General features: G+C 32.4%; 1 protein-coding gene across 1 annotated transcript in view; it reads right to left on the bottom strand.

Moving 5' to 3' along the window:
• The window catches only part of Cyp301a1 (Probable cytochrome P450 301a1, mitochondrial), a 52,678-nt gene extending 35,591 nt beyond the window's left edge, over window positions 1–17,087 (bottom strand). Inside the window, exons 1-4 of the mRNA XM_018547697.1 lie at window positions 17,065–17,087; window positions 15,240–15,725; window positions 14,320–14,436; window positions 14,163–14,239 (exon numbers count right to left, since the gene is read on the bottom strand). Coding sequence (XP_018403199.1) covers window positions 14,163–14,239; window positions 14,320–14,436; window positions 15,240–15,725; window positions 17,065–17,087 — 703 coding nt within the window. The remainder of the gene's footprint in view (window positions 1–14,162; window positions 14,240–14,319; window positions 14,437–15,239; window positions 15,726–17,064) is intronic.
• Between the last annotated feature and the right edge of the window lie 707 nt (window positions 17,088–17,794).

The following is a 17,794-nucleotide window of genomic DNA, read 5'->3' as shown; positions in this document are numbered from 1 at the left end:
ACTCATTCCGTTCAGTTTATACTTTTCTATGTGTAGAAATTACTAAATTTGCAGAAACTAATAAAAAAAATAGTAACCTTTCGAAAATAGAGATTTTAAACTTTTTTTTAAATTAAAATTCCGTTCATTTTTAACGAAGTTACAGCTGCTTAAATTTTGTCTAATTTTTACAAAAAATTAAGTATTCCTCTAATTTTTGTGAGTAGTGTATGTATGTACCTACGTGATATATGAAATAAATAAGAACTAATAAAAATTATATTATAAATTGAATATATGTATAGTACAAGTGGCTTAGATATAAAAATTAATGTCATAAAAATAGAGCTACAGCCACACGCTAGATTTAGTTAGCGACGTTTTTATCATAAAATATTTGTGTATATAAATTATAAATTAGACGTTTCGGCCCTAAATGAAGTCATCTTCAGTACAAAAAAAGAACAAATTTTTTCCGCAATTATAAGATAAAAATTTATAGGGTGAATGTACCAATGAATGGACGATCACCAATGAATAGACGATTGGCACATATTTCTATTTATTATAAATATACGGTGCATAAAGTCTATGAAATATGTGTTTTTATTTTCTTTGAACATTCAGAACAATGTTTACACTACTATTGACCTTCCAGTGTTTATTATTTTATAGAAACAAAGTGTAGTTTTCAAGCTGTTCTCAAATAGTCTGGAAAACGTCGTCGGACATTAAGGTACGTAGAAAACCTCACTTCATTAAATAATCATTTATGAGCTGATTTAATAGATTTTGACAAAGAGAACAAATCCATTACATAAAATAAGGTCCGTAGATTAATTTTTTATGTAATTAAAGTAAAATTGGATATTTATAAAACGTTTTATCGCGCGTTCAAGCATTGGTGTATCAGTTTATAGGAAACCCCAATGAATAGACGATCGTCTATTCATTGGTTTCTTACATTTACTATAAATTCCCAATGAATGGACGACTTTATGAACTGTTTTTAAATTGTATATTCCTACTTGGTTGGGAAACCCAATTGTGAATTGGTTGGTATTTGGCAAAACTTTTGGCTAAGTAAAGTTTACAATTTAAAAGTTTATACCTAATCTTTGATTTATAATTACGTTTTGTATTTTGTTATAACATATACTTACATATGGAAATAATAAAAAATTTATTATATTATTAAAAACGAATATAAATCTGTCAAACATATTATTTGTTTATCCTTTCACTTGTACAATGTCTAAGAATTTGAGAGTAAAAAACCGTCTATTCATTGGGATTTCTAGCCGTCCATTCATTGGTAACATCGTCTATTCATTGGGTTTTCTACCCGTCCATTCATTGGCAATATCGTCTATTCATTGGGGTTTAGTGTATTATTTTACAAAAGTATGAATTTAAGTTTAATAATTAAATAAAATCAAGTTTTTAACCATACGAATAAAAAGTGTAAAGTCTTGCGATTCTAATGGTGCTTCCATTCTTAGAATCTATAAAAGGATTGAAAACTTACGATCGATCAAAGTGAAAAATTTGCTTAACCGTCCATTCATTGGTACACTCACCCTATAATGATTCGGCGTTGATATGTAAAAATATAAATTATTATATTTTCAGGTTATAAAGTTATAATCGATAATTCGTTGTCAAGATATAATAAACAGTTACAAATTCATATTCTACAAAAACATAAATCGAAGAAGCCATTCTAACACATTCTACTGTATAAAGATTATTATTCCAATATGTTTAATTGTTGGTGTAAAAATCTTTATCTTGGTAGTTACTCGTGTAATTTCTTGTGCGAATACAGGTCCAAAACTATTTAAAGACTTTTAATTATTAATAATCTTAAGATACACTGTTGAGTATATTTGCCTCTTACCTATATTCACAAAAGATAGGGTCTTCAAAATTTTCAAACGATAAAAGATATAATACAACAAGTGAAACTCTCGCGTTTATTTGACTATGTGTTCTAGTTTAAGAGGTGATGGAATATAAATGTCTGTTCTATACTTTTATTAAGTGGGAGAGCGACAGTTGAGAGAAGGAGAATTCATCAATATATAGGTAAATAAATGTTAGGTACATTGTCAGTGTCACTTTGTTTATTTATTTCCTTTCTCTGTTTTTTTATAATTTCCAATCCATATTATGATTAAAATAAAAAAAAACAAAATATAACGATAAAGATAGGAATAATATTAATGATATAATAAGAAGATTTTTCTTAATCCCATTCGTAAAAAATACTTCCAAAAAGTTTAAAATAATTATTAATAATGACAACTCAAGCATAGCGTATAAACCTATGAACAGTTTCAATAAATTTATAAAAACAGGTAAAGATAGATTAAATAAATTTGATAATAGTAATTTAATATACGAAATCAAATGTATGGAATGTGAGGTCTCTTACGTAGGGCAAACAAAAAGAAAATTAAAAACTAGGATAAATGAACACAAAAATGATATAAAAAAACTAAACAATCAATCAGTGGTGTCTAATCATCAATTGCAATTTAATCATAATATGGATTGGAATAATGAAAGGATATTGGATTCGGAATCCTCCAATTATAAAAGAGCTATTTCAGAAATGATTTATATAAAGAAACAGAGAAAGGGAATAAACAAAGTGACACTGACAATATACCTAACGTTTATTTACCTATGTTGATGAATTCTCCTTCTCTCAACTGTCACTCTCCCACTTAATAAAATTATAGAAGTCTCCGTGAAGTCGAAACTTTTCCGTATATACCGATGTAATTTTATTAATAATAAATTTATATATATTTCTACAACTAGTATAGCTCAATTAGTTTTTGACCTGGGAGGTATATTAAGTTTAATTTGAAATTTATTTGAGCGGATATCAATTTAATTTAATGTGTTGTACACTGGTCTAACAACGCGTGGGAAAAATAATTAAGGGGACGTTATTTTCGAATTATTTGAGTTGTGTTTTAAGACCGATTGTAGTTCGGCGCGCGCAATTTGGTGGGGGACTTAAAGTGGGTAAACTGGGGGGAGAGTGATTATATATATTACATAAATATTGCGAAGAGTATTACTACGTCGACTCGCTAACAGATGTTTGTTGATATTCGCGAAATTCTCGAAATTGTTGAAATATGCATATATTGCTTTATGTAGAGTCTTGATTTAATAATTTACACCGGCGTCTAAGGTAGGCTTCCACTACGTTACCTTACTGATGAGTCTAGTAGTGGAGGCTGGGACGAAACGCCGACTTGTGATATTCTTCGCAATATACCAAAAAAATTAAAAAAATAATATAAAAAGAAAAAAAATTAATTAATTTTTAAGAATTCGGTTGCGATTGTTGAGGACTCTGTGAAGTCGAAACTTTTCCGTATATACCGATGTAATTATTAATAATAAATTTATATATATTTCTAACAACTAGTATAGCTGAATTAGTTTTTGACCTGGGAGGTATATTAAGTTTAATTTAAAATTATAGAACATTTATATTCCATCACCTCTTAAACACAATATAAGTAAGTACAGTAGTTTCACTCCGTGTCGGTACCTTTGATCTATGTGTCCTACAGTCAGCCATGTTGAAAATTATGCGAGGCGCTTTGTTTGAATATCAATACTAAATATATGGTAATAAATATACCAAATATACTACTGCTGATACTAAAAATTTATAGTATACAATTACGTGCAGTATAGATTTTTAGCACTTTAGATATTTTATAGGTAATGAAAATCGAAATATGATCTTATATATATTAAATATAATAGTTGCGTTGCAAGACCGAAATCCTTTCGGCACGCAAAAATTAGGGAGAGGGGACATTTATAAAATCAGATTATATATATATTAATAGAACGTTATTTCCTACTTTGGAGAAATATTGCGAAGAATATCACTACTCGCCATCAGAGGTCTATCGATATTCACAAATTCTCGCAAGTGCTAAGACACGCGTATATCTCTTTATATAGAATCTCGATTTAATAACTTACCAAGGCGTATAAGGTAGGCTCCCACTACAATACCTTACTGATGAGTCCAGTAGTGGAAGCCGGGACGAAACGCCAAACATTACGTGATATTCTTCGCAATATATAATATTAGAATAAATTATCAGATTTAGATTTTAAATTGTAATTTGACTCTTATTCGCCCTATTTAACGTGTTATGCCCAATTTCTTCACTTCTAGATAAGTTACGAATAACTTTATCCAGAAGATATTCCATTGTATTCTGGGAGATATCTTCTAGATAAAGGTTATCTAGAGGTGAAGAAATTGAGCATTAATTGTTACAAAAAATGTCTATATATAAAAAGTCCGCAACCTATACGATAGGTGTCTTTGTTTTTATCTTACAGGATAAACAAGGACATCTATTGTTTAGGCCGCGGCCTAAATGCACGGTGTAAACGTAGCCATTGACACAGTATCCACATCGACGCCATGATGAAAATTATGAGATTCGCGCATGCGTTAAGACATACTTTTACCCATAAATTTTGGAGAGTGAAACTACTGTACTTACTTATACTGTGTCTTAAACTAGAACACATAGTAAAATAAACGCGAGAGTTTCACTTGTTGTATTATACCTTTCATCGTTTGAAAGTTTTGAAGACCCTGTCTTTTGTGAATATAGGTAAGAGGCAAATATACTTAATAGAGTATCTTAAGATTATTAATAATTAAAAGTCTTTAAATAGTTTTGAACCTGTATTCGCACAAGAAATCACACGAGTAACTACCAAGATAAAGATTTTTACACCAACAATTAAACATATTGGAATAATAATCTCTCTACAGTAGAATGTGTTAGAATGGCTTCTTCGATTTACGTTTTTGTAGAATATATGAATTTGTAATTGTTTATTATATCTTGACAACGAATTATCGATTATAATTTTATAACCTGAAGACATAATAATTTATATTTTTACATATCAACATCGAATCATTATATAAACTTTTATCTCATAATTGCGGAAAAAACTTGTTCCCTTTTTGTACTGAAGATGGCTTTATTTAGGGCCGAAACGTCTAATTTATAATTTATATACAAAAACACTTTATAATAAAAACGTCGCTAACTAAATCTAGCGTGTGGCTGTAGCACTATTTTTATGACATTAATTATATTATATTTTGTAATTTAGAAAATTCTATAGATAAATAATGTGGTGGCCGTAGCGCACTGGCAAAAGTATTTGCCTCCCATGCCAAAGATCCCGAGTTCAAATCCAGCTAGAATTCCTAAATAAAAATAATAACAAAAAAACGGCCATCACCGGTTGCTCCGGCCGACCGACAGTCAGTATAACTCTGACGGCTGGATAGGATTCTGTGGGCCAATCACCCGCAAACCCGAAACAAGCTGATTCGAGAAACGAATACGAGCCTCGGATATCGGACGGATACAACGGAAATGAACCTTAGCTATCAAAAAGGTATACGAATTGGCACATGGAACATCCGGACATTGGCACAGGCATCCCGTTTGGCACAACTAAGCAAAGAAATGACACGCTGTAAAATTAGGATCCTAGGTCTCAGCGAAGTGCGGTGGAAGAACAGCGGGGACATTACAACGTCAGACAATCACTACATGATATACTCGGGCAATTCAACCACCCACATTAATGGAGTTGGAATAGTTATATCCACTAAAATTAAAAAATCATTAATAGAGTGGAATCCAGTCTCCGACCGATTAATAACCGCTCGTTTCCGAGCCAAAAATCGCAATATAACAATCATTCAATGCTATGCACCAACGGAAATAGCAGACGACAGTGAAAAAGATCATTTCTACAACCAACTGCAGTCCACAATCGCCTCAGCGCACAAAAGAGACATCAAACTTGTCATGGGTGACTTTAACGGGAAAATTGGCAATAATAATAACAACCTCGATGAAATAATGGGTCGCCATGGACTTGGAGAAGCACGCAATAACAACGGCGAGAGATTAATTGATCTCTGCATGGCCAACCGACTTTTCATCGGTAGCACGCGATTCCTGCACAAGGACATTCATAAATATACCTGGCAAGCACCAGACGGAGTAACACGTAACCAGATCGACCACGTGCTAATTGACAAGAAACACCTGAAGTCTCTTCTAGATGTTCGAACAATGCGTAGTGCGGACATGTATAGCGACCATAAGCTAGTCGTGGCAAAAATACGCATAAGAACAATGAATATAATAACAACAAGAACAAAACAAAAGAAATTTAATATCGAAAAATTCAAGAATAAAGGTGAACGTCGGAACTTCTGTGAAACTGTAACAGCCAAAGTTAATAATATCAGTCCTACAATAAGTGCGAAGGAAAAATGGGAATTAGTGCAAAAAGCATACGTAGAATCCGCAAATGAAGTCATCGGGATCAAAAACAGTACCCGTAAAATGTGGATCACGAATGAAACCTGAAAATTAATCGAACAAAGAAGAACATTAAATCAACAACTAAACCAGGTCCGAAGTGATGTAACCCTTGCAAGATATAACAACATAGAAAAACAAATCAAGAAAATAGCAAGAAGAGATCGTCGTAAATTCGAAGAAAACATCATCAATGACGCTGAAGTGGCGGCGGAACAAAAGGACGTGCGCAAAACATACCAATGTATCAGGAGGATCACCGGCCATTTTACAAGCATTCCACAAATTAAGAACAGCGATGGCCATATTCTCACTACGGAACAACAACAACTTAATCGATGGGTAGAATTCTTTAAACACGACGACCCAACAATAGATAACTGCGACATAGACTATACAACATCATCTCGTATCAGTACAAAGTCACCATCAGTTGCTGAAATCAGATTAGCAATAAAGAAACTTAACTACAACAAAGCCGCAGGTAGTGACGGCATCGCACCGGAATTACTTAAAACTGATCCATCATTTGCGGCGGAAACACTTGCCCCCATTATAACAGAAGTATGGGACACAGGCAGCATCCCGGCGAAATGGAAACAAGGAATAATCATCACAATTCCAAAGAAAGGTGATCTCCGTGAATGTAAGAACTGGCGAGGAATAACCCTACTGAACACAATTACGAAGATTCTAGCGTCAATCATTCGCGAGAGAATGACAGCGTACGTCAACGAAAAATTGAGAAAAGAACAAGCAGGATTCCGCCCGGGACACAGCTGCATAGATCATATAAGCAGCCTTCGAATTATAGTGGAGCAAGCAGCAGAATTCAACTCACCACTGTATCTGACTTTCGTGGACTTTGAAAGAGCATTTGACACCGTGACTTGGCCGGCTATATGGAAAACACTAGAAAAATTTGGAATACCAGCCCAAATAACAAGATTAATAAAAGAATTATATGATAACGCGGAATGCGGTGTTCTCTTCAAAGGAAAACTGAGCCCCTCCTTCCAAATCAGAAGAGGTGTACGCCAAGGCTGCATTCTATCACCGATGCTATTCTTAATGGTACTGGATACGGTGATGGAAAAATGCAATCAAGAAACAACAGGCGGAATACAGTGGCTGCTGACTCGCCGACTTGGCGATCTCGACTATGCGGACGACATCGTGTTACTATCTCATACACATAAAGATGCACAAGGGAGAATTTCAGCACTTCAAAGATACGCTGCAGAAGTGGACTAAAGATCAATACCAATAAAACAAAAATAATGCGTATTGGAACAAACATAAGCACACCTATTTCCATTGAAGGACGCACAATCGAAGAAGTCAACGACTTTGTATACCTTGGTTGCGTAATTGCCAAAGACGGAGAAACCAACATCGATGTTAGCAAAAGAATAAACAAGGCCCGACAAGCCTTCTTCAGACTTAATAAAATATGGAGAAGCTCAAAGATGTCTAACATACATAAGCTTCGTTTATTCAATGCTTGCATCAAATCTGTGCTGCTATACGGTTGCGAGACCTGGAAAAACACAGATGGACTGATAAATAAACTTCACGTCTTCGTGAACAAATGTCTGCGACGAATTCTGAGACTGTTCTGGCCAAACTTGCCAACTAATGAAGAACTACTGCGCGCCTCCAAGCAGGAAAAAATAGGCACTGAAATCCGCCGCAGAAAATGGAAATGGATCGGCCATACTCTAAGAAAACATCCGCATAACATAGCTCGCATGGCTATGGAATACAATCCGCAAGGAAAGCGCAAAAGAGGGAGACCTGCCATGTCTTGGAGGAGAACAATAGATAATAAAATTAAATCTATTGGAAAATGCTGGGCAGAAATAAAAACAATTGCCCAAAATAGAGTAAGATGGAGGAGACTCGTAGACGTCCTATGCTCCACATAAAGGAGATAAAAGGAGTGATGATGATAGATAAATAATGTAATAAAAAGAGGAACAAGTTTTAATGTTCGATTTGCATTAATTTTAAGGTATAATTCTTTTCCAATTTTGTTTTCTGAAGTAATTCCATAAGTAATTAGAATACTGGTAATCAAAAAATAAAGCAAATTAACAAATAACGATCCGAAATAAAAAACGTTTCGACACCGATCGGGTCATTCTCAATGTTAACAAAACTGTTAAGATTTATAAAGCTATGCAAGTGTGGTAGGACTATTATATATTAGATTTAATGCAGTGTTTTATAATCCTAATCCGGACTCTAATATTAACGCTTAATTTAACTAAATGATAAAACTTCTTTAAATATGTGCAAGCTTCTAAACCAAAATGAAATCGAATAAAAGAAAATGTGAAACAAAAATTATTTTGAATATAACGTATCATTTGCCCATGTATATAAAAAATAATAATAGTAGGAGAAGGCTCGACAATAATAAATAAATATTAAAACAAATTAACGGGTAACAAGTCGAAATAAACGTTTCGACACCGATCGGATCATTCTCAATGTTAACAAGACTGTTAAGGTTTGTAAATTTGCAATTTAAGTGGTGAGACTATATTAGATTTAATCACAAAAAATATGGATCGGTGGATCAGACCTTAATGATGAGGGATATTGAAGCGGAAGCATTAGGAAAATTAGGCTTCAAACTCTTGTTTTACTTCAAATACGTTGATGATATTGTTATGGCAATTCCACCAAGTCAAATAAATCATACGTTTGAAATTTTTAATTCTTTACATGATAGACTGAAATTCACTTTAAAAATAGGTAATGATAGAATCAATTTTTTAGATATTACAATTATTAATAATAACGGGAACATTGAGTTTGATTGGTACCATAAACCTACGTTTTCTGGGAGATGTCTTAATTATTTTTTCGCTCATCCACTATCACAAAAAAGAGGCATCATTATTAGCTTGACCGATAGAGCTTTTTTATTATCTGATCCGAAATATCATCAAAAAAATTTTGATCATATTATTAATACGCTTATAAAAAATAACTATCCTACAGATTTGATTTTTAAAACTATTAACGCTAGATTAAAAACTTTAATTCACAAAAGCAATAAACAAGGAGACTCCTTGGATAATATTAATCTATCCCATAACTCATAGTTTGTTCTCCCTTACATTTCAACAATATCTGATGAATTTAGAAGAATAAAAAATATTTGTAATACTAAACTAGCGTTTTTTGGTGTAAATAAATTAAGTAACGTAATAAAAGTACAGAAAGATGTTCTTCCTCGTGAAAAAAAGAAAAATATTGTTTATAAAATAAAATATAAGTCTTGTTCCGCCTCATACGTGGGACAGACAAGTAGAAAATTAAAACGAGGATTTCGGAACATAGGAACCATATTAACCGCAACACGAATATTCATTCTGTTATCACAGACCACCGAATTGAATTTAATCATGAATTCGATTGGGAGAACATCTTAATATTAGACGAAGAACGTTACTTAGGTAAACGACTGATTTCTGAAGCACTTCATATCACTCTACCAGAGAATGCGCTTAATTTACGATCAGATACTGAAGGCTTGCATCAAAATTACATTCAACTCTTAAATAATATTTAATAATGTTTGTTATTATGATAAATTTTAAACGTCGGACACATTTGTTATTTTGACATATTTATGTTTGTTGTTGTTGATGACCGATACAGTTTAACTTTCTAAGTCAGTTATGTTTAAGACTCGTATGTGGAGACTTTGTACATGTTATTTAACAATGATTCCAAAATTATAAAGGGCATAGCGGAATAAGCATGTCAAATCTGCCCCCGCACCAATCGAGCTCAAATTGGTATCATTAGTTGGTACTTCTGAGATGTAAAACTTCCCCAAATTTTAGCCTTGAAATTGCATTTTTTTGGGAGTTATGGAGGGGCAAAGCGAAATCAAAAAAGTTTTTTTTTTTTTTTCGAAAACGACTGTACTAATTTTAATGAAAAAAATATATGTTATAAACATTGTTCAGATAAGTTAAAAAAAAATTTTTGAAATTTTTACAATGTAAACAAAACATTAAAAAAATTTTTTATTCCTTTAGGAATTTTTTGTTGTTGATATTTTTGAGATACTACTTTTATACTTCATGAAAATAATCTGTAGACTCTCAACTTTAACATATATTTTTTTAAATCGATCGGAATGGTGGAACATGGTTAAAAAAATCAATCATTTACTCAACGCCATGCCGCGCCGACTGGGCGGTCGTGCTCCCGGCGCACCGCGGCGCATGGCGGCTGTTGTCATGGAACTATATACTAACCTTATTGCAGTGTCGCAATGTTTAATTGTCATGTAAATTGATATAGATAAAGATTTTAATTTATTCAATGAACATTATAATATATAATAATATATAATATTACATATTGCCGTCTGCAGTTAGTTTATAAAACTTATAGCCCTTGTAGAAAAGTACTACTGAGCACTAGGAGTATTTTGAGGCACTACTGTACTACAGCACTTCTCAGCACTACTATACTACTAAACCAGCGCAGTAGTGCTGTAGTAGTACAATAGTGCTGTAGTAGTACAGCACTACTCAGCACTACTGTACTACTACAGCACTACTGCGGTAGTGCTGAGTAGTGCTGTAGTACAGTAGTGCCTCAAAATACTCCTAGTGCTCAGTAGTACTTTTCTACAAGGGAGTTCCCGGAGTTTACTACGAGGAGGTTGCAGTATGTTTTTAAACTCCATATTTTCGGGGTATTTTTTTAACGTGAGTCCCCTTGCCTCTCACATCAACAGAAGAGAATTAATTAATTCTTAATCATCATCACTATCACTTTCAATGACAGGAATGGAATTATCTTTCTTAAATATATCGCTGAGTATTTCTGCCAGTTTAAAAAATTTCGATAAATACCTTGCGTAAGATAAATAATATATTATTGAGGGAATATGGGAGCAACAACCAATTGTTCGTCTGCCATTAGCACACTCACATGCATAATGAGTCACACCGGAAACATCGATACTATTTGATTTGTATCTCAGGAAACATCTATATGTTGTACGAGAAATATATCGGGATGGAACTTTTAATTTAAGGACATTTTTCTCATCCTTAACATATTCTATATTTAATTTACCATTTTTATCTACCATCTCTGCCAAATACGACACTGCTTGAGTGAATTGATACGAATCGGTAAAAAAAAATCTTCATACCTTTTTCTGTCATTTCCGAAAAATCCAAAAGATTATTACATGTGATATTTTTGAAAAGGAGTTGTCGACGAAACCATCCTTTTTCTTCAGCCTCAATAGCCAAATTATTTTCCGTATCTTTTTAGTTATGCATTCTCTGTACAATTTCATCCGCAATTTCTACATCAGATTGTAGTCTTTTCCCAAATATGTTGTTCAGAAATGATGCAATCCTAAAATAAATTTCAACTTTTGGTATCAACTTGTCAATTTTATGGTCCAGAAGACGATACTTTTGTTTAAGCACTCCACGAACGGATTCAACTGCCCAGCGAATTTTAGTAACAAATCGAGATTTATTGGACTCTTTTGTTGATAATTGTTTTCGTTTTCCTTTTTGCAGTGCTAATGGCAGACGAACAATTTGTTACTCCCATATTGCCGCAATAATATATTTATCTTATGCAATAATTATTTATTTTACGCAAGATATTTATCGAAAATTTTTAAACCGGCAGAAATACTCAGCGATATATTTAAGAAAGATAATTCCATTCCTGTCATTGAAAGTGATAGTGATGATGATTAAGAATTAATTAATTCTCTTCTGTTGATGTGAGAGGCGAGGGGACTCACGTTAAAAAAGCACCCCGAAAATATGGAGTTTAAAAACGTACTGCAACCTCCTCGTAGTAAACTCCGGGAACTATAAGTTTTATAGGCTAATTGCAGACGGAAATATGTAATATTATATACCATTTGATCAAATTTGACCCGGACTGGTCCATTTAAACCGCGCGTAAATTGTATCGGTAAAAATTTTTTTTTTTTTAGATTGGTACAACCTTTTCTGACATTCGTGTGAAGTTGGAGCGGGATACGTCAATTAGTGTGTGTTTGGCAGCCATTTGTTTACGACGCGAAAATTTTTTCTGACGATTTTTACTATGGAAAAAAAAATTGAACAACGAGTTTGCTTGAAAACCAAAATGTGTTGAGTCGATCCATAAGAGATGTTAAGAGCTTCTGCTATCTCTCTAATGCCAACACGACGATTTTCAAGCACAATTTCCTTCACTTTTTCCATGTTATCGTCGTTAACAGAGGTGATGGACCATAGTAAAAATCGCCAAACAAACTTTTCGCGTCGTAAACAAATGGCTGCCAAACACACACTAATTGATATCCCGCTCAAACTTCACACGAATGTCAGAGAAGGTTGTACCAATCTAAAAAAAAAAAATTTTTACCGATTCAATTTACTCGCGCGGTTTAAATGGACTAGTCCGGGTCAAATTTGATCAGATGGTATTATTATATATTATAATGTTCATTGAATAAATTAAAATCTTTATCTATATCAATTTACATGACAATTAAACATTGCGACACTGCAATAAGGTTAGTATATAGTTCCATGACAACAGCCGCCATGCGCCGCGGTGCGCCGGGAGCACGACCGCCCAGTCGGCGCGGCATGGCGTTGAGTAAATGATTGATTTTTTTAACCATGTACCACCATTCCGATCGATTTAAAAAAATATATGTTAAAGTTGAGAGTCTACAGATTATTTTCATGAAGTATAAAAGTAGTATCTCAAAAATATCAACAACAAAAAATTCCTAAAGGAATAAAAAATTCTTTTAATGTTTTGTTTACATCGTAAAAATTTCAAAAATTTTTCTTTAACTTATCTGAACAATGTTTATAACATATATTTTTTTCATTAAAATTAGTACAGTCGTTTTCGAAAAAAAAAAAACACTTTTTTGATTTCGCTTTCCCCCTCCATAACTCCCAAAAAAATGCAATTTCAAGGCTAAAATTTGGGGAAGTCTTACATCTCAGAAGTACCAACTAATGATACCAATTTGAGCTCGATTGGTGCGGGGGCAGATTTGACATGCTTATTCTGCTATGCCCTTTGTGATATTAATCAATACTTTGTGAATATGATTCACTTTTCTTTGATATTTGAGGTGAGTCATCATCTTTGATTATTACTTAATTTTAGCTTAACGTATTTAATGTTTTAGTAGATTGTACATCAGATCGGCTAATTTGATGGTGACGTTGTCTCAAACTTTCAAGAATGTTTAGCGATTATGTATGCTGAAGATGACTCCAAAGAGAGTTGAAACGTTCAAGATTTTTATGAATAAAGATATAATTACCTATTAAGAACCACGTTTGACTCTCAATTGCCTGATCCACCGATCCATATTTTTTATGTTTGGAAAGTAAGAGAGTTCGTAAGAAGATTACACTTGGATTTATTAGATTTAATGCAGTGTTTTATAAACTGTTAATTAATATTATGATTTAGCTTCTACTTTTATAAAAGTTCAAGTACTTTTTATATAAAACAGTTGTATCCAGAAAATAAAAATAAAAAGAATAATAATACCTATTACATAATTAAGAATATTCAATATTAAAAATATGAGTTATATAAAATATCTTAAATACAATTTAAGAAGTAGCCATTGTTAATGTAAAGAGAGAAACAGCTTTATGTAATGCGTAATCAACGTGTTAATACTTTACATAAGATAAGTGTATAATATAATTTACGTGAGATAGAACTAACATTCCAAAGCCCATTTATGTATCTCGTTATCGAAATCACCGGGTAACTCGTTGTCGTCTCCTTTAATCTTTTCGATTCTATAATAAGAGATATATTCCAATAATAATCAATATATACATATATTAAATATTTATTCCTTACTAATACTTTTTTTTACCTCTTTATAAAATCTTCCGTAACTACTTCGATTGGTGTGATGTATTTTCGTATGGCCTTCGGCTGGAGAACAGGTTTTTGGACACGTATACGAAATTCTTTCCAAGGTTCACCATGTCTGATAAACGAAATAAATAAAGATCATTTTTCGTGCGGATCTTTTTATTAAGATACTATTGATATCATAAAACATCAAAGAGTACAGAGATCATAAAATTCGAAAATTCCGAACTCTACATACATACTCCACACGCTTTTTTTAATTTAACAAATTCTCGATACTTTTCATTATTAATTTTTTGTAAACTCGCTTTTGAATGAATGTATAATTTAAGAGTAAATTATATACAGGATATTTTACAACATGTAGGCATTACTTCAGAAATAAATTTGAAACACTAAAATAATCAAATGATGTAGATACATCAATATTTGTTCTAGACTTGATTCGAGTTACAAACGTTTTCGAAACACGGGATTTAATGTAAGCCCATTATGAAATTAATCAAGTTAAAATAATAGTGCGTAACTCAAAGCATGAAGGAATACAACATATATATCTTCGATGTTAGCGTAACGAATATTACTTTTGATATATGACGGTAAAATAAAGAACAAAATATATTATAGTTTATCATATAATTATTTTAAGTTTATCATATAATTATTGCTCGTTTGATCTTCCTTTATTATATTCTGTTGTTAATAATACGAGCATAGTTGTTGATTATTTAATTTTTTAATAAAAATTATTAATAATTGAAATTATAATTACTTTTACTGCTACAATTTCTAAAAATTTTATTTTTATGACTTTTACTAAAAAATTATATTTTAAACAAGTTTTTTATTTGTTTTATACTTATTCCATATTTTAATAATTAAGGCAAAATTATTCATCGACAATTATCGTTCACCTACACTCCTACAACGCCAGGTAGTTCGCCAAAAAAATCCTTGCGTACAACGCTCTTATAGTGCACCAAACAAGGCATGGACGGTCTGAAGGGTGTAGGACCCTCTTGCCGGTACACCTTTTCGATCTCGTCAGCGTCGTAGACAAAAAGTAGATCAGGGCGGCCTATCAGACCACTTAGCCGCACTATTTTACCGTACTCGTCGTAGAACATCTGCGAGATCTTTCCGACGTCCGAGATTTGATACTGGCCGATCAGTGGTAGTAGTCGCCAGGCATTACCTAAGATTGGGATTGGTCGTGGGCCTGGTACTTCGTTGTATGGTTTAACAGACAAGGACGTGATTCTCGAAGATGGCGAGGAATGAGGACATTCGGATGTAATCGTGCCGCTGCAGAAACTCCGAAGGACGATCCTTTGAAGGAACGATTCACAGTAGGATTGCAATAAGCAATGTCGTGTCTCGCAATTTCGTAGTAGCAATTTCACTCTGTAACCCCATTCCACCTTTCTTTAATCCTCCAAAGTATACGATTCCAGCAAACATCAAGTTACATGTAACGTACACATTAATTGTAATTTCCCAATCAACAATATAACTGTAACATAACACACATATTATGTTACAGTTATATTGTTGAGTAGAAAATTACAATTAACGTGTACATTACATGTAACTTGGTGTTTGATTGGATACTTCTATTACTAAAATAAAATCGTACAGCGAAATATCAGTGAAAAAAACATAAGTAATAACGATGCGCAAGAAAATATTTAATTATTATTGTGAATAATTATATTGTTGTACATTTCATTGGAAATTTGTTTGTTTTATTTTACATTTTTTACACGTTTTTGCATGCATGATCTGTTATCATCACCATCGTCATAACTGCGTATTATAATAATGCCGCAATCTTTCTCAAATTCCTAAACTTTTATTGCCCACACAAACTTAAGACTTAAAAAACTTACTTTCACTGGCGAGGGTAGCGATCATGTAATTTTTTCCTTAGGACGGAAACGTGAAAAGTGAAAATCATTTATATGTGTGTGTGATACGTACATAAAAATTTTCACTTTTCATGTTTCCGTTCCAGAGAAACAGTTATACCTACACATGATTGCTACCCAGGTAATAACAATTCATAACAATTTAAGCACATTTCTCTTCTTCTTTCTTAGCGAAAATCTATTCAGCTACAAGGAATAAAAAATTGAGAAAAAATTTGTTATTATAAAATAAGTATATTATTGATATATAAATATCTTATAAATATTTATCTGTGGACAATGTCTATTGAAAAAAATTAATACAATTATGCAGAAGAATGTACGTGTGACCTAAAAAGTTGCAACGAGAAAGCGTAAACATTCAGACTTGAACTGCTGTTTACCTCGAACTGCGGTAGATGAAATTATACTTGAAAACATTTTATTTCTAAAAATTTAATTTAAATTTAAATTATCACATATTAAGAGAAATTGAGGCTATTCAAATATATTAAATAATGCATATGTGCGTAGACGAAATTATAAATTAAACAACGCGCAAAAAGATTTTCTTCAGATCGCTTAGAGAATATTAAATCTTATTTACTTGTCATTATTACTTTATGATAATTTAAAAGATTATTTATCAATTGTGCTAAAATATTAAATTTCTCACATCTCATTTTTTTGTCACTCTCTTTCACGCATTAAAATCACTTCATCTAAAAAGGAAATAGTCTTTTTTTCACTATCAACGAATTTTGTAGAACCACAGTTATATTCCAATAAAACTATCACAATTCTGTGATTAATACCCCTATTTTTTATAAACGTACCTTGTTATATTTAAGAACAACATTGTTCAAATTTCGTTCTTCACAGACAAGACTCTAGAATTTTCGGTTAACGGTAACTCACTCATTCACGCATACAGTATCGTGACAAAGACAAAGAATGAAGAAGCCTGGTAACGTTATATCTCATGGATGCACCGTTACTGAAAACGATGAGTACTGTGACGAAGATTGCGGGACGCGATCTACGAATGGCCCCCACTGAAGAGAGCTCCCCCTCTAAAGAAAGAGAGAGCAAAATGACCCGAATCTTATAAACGAATTTGAGTTAACTCACAATCTGTTTCAGCAATGTATTTAGTTGGGTATAACTATAAATTGTCAATAACTATAAATTATTTTTCTCTCATTCATTTTTAAATCAAAACGAAATTACTACACGGAAAAAACAACCATGGTTGAACTAACATAATATATTTGGTTAAGCAAATTTTGGTAGAAGTAAAGAGAATTTCTGATTATTGTAATTAAATATTTAGTTACGCAACCAAACCATTTAGATATGATAATAGTTAGAATTTGGTTAGTGTGTATGTAGTAATAATATCCAAATATCTAATTATTGTGACTACAAGGAATAAAAAACATAGTTGGCTTATCGTGACATATATGGTTAAAAAAGTATTGATAGAATTAAACAAAACTTCTGGTTATCATAATTAAAAGATCTTGTATTCATAACCACAATATTTAGATGCAACACCAATTGTAG

Source organism: Cyphomyrmex costatus, unplaced genomic scaffold, assembly GCF_001594065.2.
Source record: "Cyphomyrmex costatus isolate MS0001 unplaced genomic scaffold, Ccosl1.0 scaffold672, whole genome shotgun sequence".
NCBI classification, from domain to species: domain Eukaryota; kingdom Metazoa; phylum Arthropoda; class Insecta; order Hymenoptera; family Formicidae; genus Cyphomyrmex; species Cyphomyrmex costatus.
Note: the sequence above shows the minus strand (reverse complement) of the source record. Positions and strands in the feature narration are given on the sequence as shown.